General features: G+C 33.6%; 1 protein-coding gene across 1 annotated transcript; it reads left to right on the forward strand.

Annotated features, from left to right (window-relative positions):
* Nucleotides 1-200: 200 nt before the first annotated feature.
* LOC136809072 (uncharacterized) lies at nt 201-5,090 on the forward strand. Its single transcript, XM_067065651.1, has 4 exons — nt 201-377; nt 1,941-2,132; nt 3,638-3,839; nt 4,796-5,090. The coding sequence occupies exons 1-4, from the start codon at nt 314-316 to the stop codon at nt 4,869-4,871; spliced, it is 534 nt and encodes a 177-aa protein (XP_066921752.1). The 5' UTR covers nt 201-313; the 3' UTR covers nt 4,872-5,090.
* The last annotated feature ends 1,628 nt before the right edge of the window (nt 5,091-6,718 follow it).

Raw genomic sequence — 6,718 nt, forward strand, 5'->3', positions numbered from 1 at the left:
TGAAACTCCCGAACCAATCAAATGATCCCTATGTACCCAATTTTGTTACTTTAGTTTTATTGTTTCGAGTAGAGAAAAGATCTTCCGCTTTACTTTCTGTATGAATAAAATTCTGAATCAGCCAATAGGTATCAAGGTTTTAGATCACGTGTTCAACTTCAACCAATAGAATTCGTCAAAATAAAGATAACACAAACCACTCTGGCATTCCCATTTAAGTCATTTTCTCTAACAGATTCGCTATTTCAAATCAGCAAAAATTCGAAGAAAGGTAAAGTTCAACAGTACAAAATCTCCAAACGCTAAGCTCATCATGGAAATTTTCAGGAAAACATTCTTTCTTGCATTAATTGTCACAACTCTCGTTCATTGTAAAAGTAAGTAAAACAGTTTGTTGTACATTTTATCTTTTTAATCTTTAAATAGTCTTGTTGAAAATACCAAAGCTACACTTTCTTAAATCACGCAATATTAGCAGTAAGCTTTTAAAAAAGTCAGAAAATTATACCGTCTTTTCCCTAGAAACATATTTGAGCAAAGAAGGTGAACGTTAAGTGAGCCCAAGTGGATACCTCGGCTCTGTCACTACTCTATTTATAATTGCTAGATGTGATTTTGAAATGATTTATCAACACGTTTTTTGCATGTAAGCTAACATTTGCTTGTGATCATGATACAAGAAGTATTGAAACGTCAAGAATGAACAAAATTTTGTTTTTCGTCTTTTTTTTTTTTTGAGAATAATCTGACCCAGAAGAATTTTTTTTCAAGTACCACTCTACTTGTCTGAAGATTGTCAGCGCAATAGGTTTTGCAGAGATTAATTTTCAATACAGGGTGTCCCTAATAAAAGTATCGAGTTTGAACATGCGATTGAGTAAAAAAGTTTGTGTGTGTTATCGCTAAAATATAAGAACGTTCTCCATCACATAGGCTCATTACAAAAGGTAGTTACAACGTATAAATTAATCAATAGCCCTTTTACTATTCCCCTGTTGCATAAATGTACGTCTTTAAAAATCAAAATTAATAAAAATTCAAATTCCCTCGTTTTACTTTTTTATTGTTCCATACATTCCATTTTTATTATTTTCATAGTTTTACATACGATTCTTTACAAACATGTTTTAATTGTTGCGTTTTTCTCATGATCGTAATTTCGTTGCATTTGTAAACAGGCGGAGTATGTTTTTATTGTTACGTAATGACAAAGAAAAAAGAGGGAGAGCTTAAAATACAATTTTGTGAATACACACTTAAAACTTTCTACTCAGGTCGTGTTCAGACCTGAAAGTTTAAGTTTAAGATTCAAGTAGTACTTTGTTGATATGGGAATTTAATTATAATCACTTTTCTTTTGTCATCATCGATTGGCGATCTCGAGGAATCTCCTTTCCTAACTTGAAATCATGTCATCTTCTCTCTTGAGATACTTTGAAACAAAAAAGATTTCAGGGAATCCCTCTGCAAAACACTAATTCGTGGTCGTTGAAGCCATTTACTGCTAGAGATGCTCCGAGCGTCTCTAAGTCATAAATTTCACGTTCTTTTTTCTTCATTTACAAAAGGAGCATGCTTTTCACTTGTGAATTCTGATTTCGTCTATTCAGAAAACTGTAACGAAATCGTAAAAACTTTTTTTTTAAACTAGAGGGTGATTCCTTTTTAAACTTTGGTTTAACTAATGAGGAGCGTGCCGTTAGATACAAAAGGAATATAAAAGAAACATGTAGACCTAATTGCTTTAAACCTTGGTCTGAACACGACCTCAATCGCATGTTCAAACTCGATACTTTTATTAGGGACACCCTGTATTACTGACCGAGTAAAACGTCATAAAGCGTCATAATGTGAATGTTTTATGGAGCAAGTGTCATTTAAATGGTCCCCAATCATTGACGTATAAAATGTAATGTATAAAAATCAATCATTCTTTGCAGAAACCAAAGAAGATAACGAGCTGAAGAAGGAAATCGAACGCGAGGTTCGAAAACAGTTGCAAGATGTGGAAAAAGAACAAGAAAAGCTATCAGCAAAAGACGTGAGCGAGAAGAAACACAAGCAAAAAGATGATGATGATGCGGAAGAAGTTCTTGAAGATGATGATGATGAAATTGATGAATTCGAAGATGGTATGCATATTCTGTTGCTCTTATTATTTTATTTTCATGACTTTAATACATTTCTTCATTTTCGCATAGCGAAAGTATTACGATAGCCTTTCGCGGCGGCGGTGTCCTCGGAAAAAAAATTAGAAAACGAAAGTGCTTGATACGGTGGACGAACTCACTAAATTTAATTTACAAATTACACGCTCGTATAACCACGCACCCTCGCGAGCCAGGGCCTATAAACGATTCTGCGACTTAAAGAGGCCAGTACCGTATAATTGGAGGAATCGTTTAATCTTATATCCCCCGTCAACGCGTCCATCAGAATCATCAATAGCGTAAGGGGGTTAGATAAGCCATGGGGTCGAGGGAGTTAACCACGGACGATTTTCGCGGGTTTTCTTTGGATTACGTCATATATCTTTGTATCTTTAGCTCCACAATTTTGATTTTTTCTTTATTTTCTTATAAGCATATACTTTATAAGAATCAAATCAATAACTCTTAATAGACGGTAATATACCTTTCGGTAATTAGTTCTTACAAAGTAAACAAGGGATGGCGCACAATATGAGCTTACTTATTTTTCTTATAAGCATATACTTTATAAGAATCAAATCAATAACTCTTGATAGACGGTAATATACCTTTCGGTAATTAGTTCTTACAAAGTAAACAAGGGATGGCGCACAATATGAGCTTACTTATTTTTCTCATAAGCATTTACTTTATAAGAATCAAATCAATAACTCTTGATAGACGGTGATATACCTTTCGGTATTTAGTTCTTACAAAGTAAACAAGGGATGGCGCACAATATGAGCATATTCATTTTTCTTATAAGCATTTACTTTATAAGAATTAAATTAATAACTCTCGATAGACGGTGATATACCTTTCGTTAATTAGTTATTACGAAGTAAACAAGGGATGGCGCACAATATGAGCATATTCATTTTTCTTATAAGCATTTACTTTATAAGAAACAAATCGAAATTTTCGACTTCAAGTCGTCTTGTTTAATTTTTCAAAAGAAAAGTCGAGAGAATTTTGGGTTCTTTTACCCTTTTAACCAATTAAACCCTAGATTTTCTTGGAATTAGGCTCCATTGTTCTTATTTCTTTGACCTTTGTTACCATACTCCAGGGATAATCAGATGGTTTGAGATATATAGATTACAGAAACCTTCTACTATGGTCCTTAGTAAAACCTCAAAGTATTTTAGTGTAACAATTTTCCAAAATTGAGATATCAAAATTTGAAATTTTTGAAAATAGGCTCTTACACGGTTCTTACGTTGAAATTCTATTGTTTTTATTCAAAAGCCAAAAATTTGTAAGTTAAATAACTTGACTCTGGAAAATAGTTAGACAAAAATATTTTGAGATTTTGCTCAGGACAATAGTAGTATCCCACAGGTCAAATATTACAAACCATCTGATTATCCCTTTAAGTAGCCTTGAAAAAAAGCATTAATAGCTTTCCTGGCTGATTATACTTAAAATTCTCAATATTACATTATCAGAAGATGAAGATTTAGTCATTCAACATGCACAACGAATAGCTTCTTTAGAGATGAAAAAAGATCCATTATTCCTTGGCAATGTCATTAGGCGCCGTCGTGATGGCTGCAAAAACCTTTTCAATGTACCATTAAGCTCATATCGAAGACGAACTTTCGCTGCTTTACCCTCTAATTGTTTTCGTTGCTGCAGCAGCGGAACCAAGTAAGTATATACTTTATAAGCCGAAATTAAATTTTGCTGACAGGCCAGTGGAAGCAAGGAGGCTGGAGAAACTTCAGTCCGAATTTCATCTCATTTTGAGCATTCCCACTTTTACGGTCGTTCCGCCAGGATAATTATGGCAATCAAAAAAATATCCTCATAGAAACTTAAAGTATGATGTGCTCGAAATAAATAACTTTAAATTCTTCCCTCTAGCAACCCACCCACCTGGCACACAACGTTCTTTTAACGTATATTTAACGCTCAAAACGTCCATATAACGTTAGATGGATGTTAAAACAACGTTGTGTGCCAGCTGGGAAAACAAACTTATGTGTAACGTATACTATACTTATGAGGGAGGTTTGATAATTTGCGTGAATAGTTTTCTATAAATGGTGTGCGGATAGAACCTCTGATAGCCAACCCTTTAGAAAGAGATTTAATTTCTGAGCGAATGTGGGACTATTGTGAGTTTTCGTTGTTTTGTAACCTTTAGAAATAGACCCTTCCCTATAGGCATTCAACGTCTTATGGACATTAAATGGACGGTTTAAAGACATTTGGACGTCGTCGAAACGTACATTAGACGTCCAAAAGATGTTTGTGCCCATTGGGTTACTGTCTACACATAAACACTTATGCACTTATTTTTGGCTTAAGTTCCTCCTTGGACTGGACTCCCTAAAACTTTATTGCATCGGTGTTAAATGTACATTATGATGGCATAATTAAGAATGGTGGATTTAAGACAATAGAGCAAGTACGTTGGAAATACGCAAAGGAGTGCAACTCTCATTAAAAGACAGTAAAAATACAATTACAAATCTCTTCTTCTGATAATTTTGTGGTCTAAAACCACCTATTTGATAGGATAAGATCATAGGTGTTTGTCTATTGATGTTGTTGTTGTTGATGATTAAGCTTTATAACATTTTTGTTTACTTATTTTTCAGATTGTGCCGTCGCCGAGATGACAGCAGTCGTCGACGAAGAAGCTGCACAAATGGAATCAGTGACAGCAAAAAATAATTTATCCCACAGAATCTACTACTATGGGTGCCTTCAATTATTTAGCTTTATGTTTTGATTTTTGTAACAATATATAACTTGCTTTAGCAACAAAAAAAATTACGATAATATTTACTTTTGATTTGTTTTCATGCCATCTCTATTCCTAGTACCCATTTCCATTCACCCCTACAAAGAGATAAACCTTTAGAAGCTGTTCGTTATAAAAAATACCCAACAATTTCTCAAAATGTGGATTTTAAAATGGGTTTCAAACTAAAATTTTGTACCGTTGGAAAATCCATGCCCTCAGCTGTTTAAAACAACAAATGGAATTTTGACTTAAAAAGGACTTGTTCTGACCTTCTACGGCCAGTAGATATACTCCTTCATATCACTCAGGTACCAACTTTTTAAACGATAACTTTTTGATAACTTTTGAAATATTTGTATGTCAAACATGAATTGACATCTTTGATGAGAATTTCAGCATCATTAATGATGTATTCACTTTTTGAGAGTACTGAAAATAGGACCCCTTCTAACTTTTTTTCACTTTAATTTTTTTGCTCAAATTTTGCGAGGGAGTTCCCCGTTAACTGTATTTTTGGGGGAGAGGATCTTGCCACCTGTTGGTATCTTGTATTTTACAGATAGATGGTACAGGCTTGCATTGCAGGCAGAATTTCAGCGAAATCCGATGAGTAGTTATGCTGAAAGTAGTCATGTTAGGTAAAAAATGGACCGGTCAAATTTCGGATTTTTTGATTTATTTGACCAATCTATTATTTTTTCTACATTTTATATTAGGAAATGTTATCAAAGAAATGAGACAAAGATCTCGTACATGTTTTATACTAATTGTAGAATTAGCTACCGTTCTTTTGTATAAAATTCCCTTTTCTAAGATTCTTGTCACTTCTCTGGAATCTTTTCGCTATTTTCTCCTGGATAACCGGCATCAGATTGGAAAGGGGTCGGTTACAGCACGAAAAATCTTGTGCTCACTCACGAAACTGCCTAACTTTTTAAAGCTACCCGAAGTTCTGATCTTCTTTCCACTATAAAAGTGGCAAAGGAATTTTAGTGTGGAAATGGGAAACTTATACAAAACGACGGTAGATATTAATAAAAAGCTGATATTTGTATAATGTAGAATTGTGTGAGTAATGCTCAGTGAGAATCAGCATTCTTCAAGCATTCACTGGAGGGACAAGTGGAGGTGCACCCACTTTACTACTGGTCATATATGGGGTTTGGCGTTTGTAATCAAGAATTGTACAAAATTTTCGTGGGCTTTCCAACAAAATGTTATGTTATTATGGATTAATGCATCAATACATCAACATCAAAATAAATGGATTAGACGCTTCTTTTTCTATAAGAACATCCAAAATTTTTAAACTTCATTGATGTTTTTAACATTTTAAGTTTAAATGCTCTTATTTTCACCATTTTGTGACCATTTTTACCCGTTTTCCTAAGAAATTAGGTGTTTTCCATTTTGAAAAGTTTTAAAATGTTCTTAATTTGTTCTGAACATTTTTACCATCTTAACCTTATGTTCTTATAGAGAAGCTCATTAAAACCGTGATAGAAAAGCGGAACATTTTTTCTCTCCCTACGCATTTACATCATTCTTTTATAGGAACATTTACATTTTTTGTAGCTACACTTTGGATGTTCTTAATTGTTCATATACACGTTTTTTTTTATAAGAACAAACTATATAAGAGCATAAGGCTTCGAGGCCCAAAAATTTAAGAACATTCTAAGAACATACTAAGGCTTTGTAGACTTAAAAACATGCAATTTCTTAAGAAATTACATCAAAATGCTCAAAAAATGCTGAAAATAAGAACATTTCA

This window comes from Clytia hemisphaerica, unplaced genomic scaffold, assembly GCF_902728285.1.
Source record: "Clytia hemisphaerica strain Z4C2 unplaced genomic scaffold, Clytia hemisphaerica genome assembly, whole genome shotgun sequence".
Classification (NCBI taxonomy): domain Eukaryota; kingdom Metazoa; phylum Cnidaria; class Hydrozoa; order Leptothecata; family Clytiidae; genus Clytia; species Clytia hemisphaerica.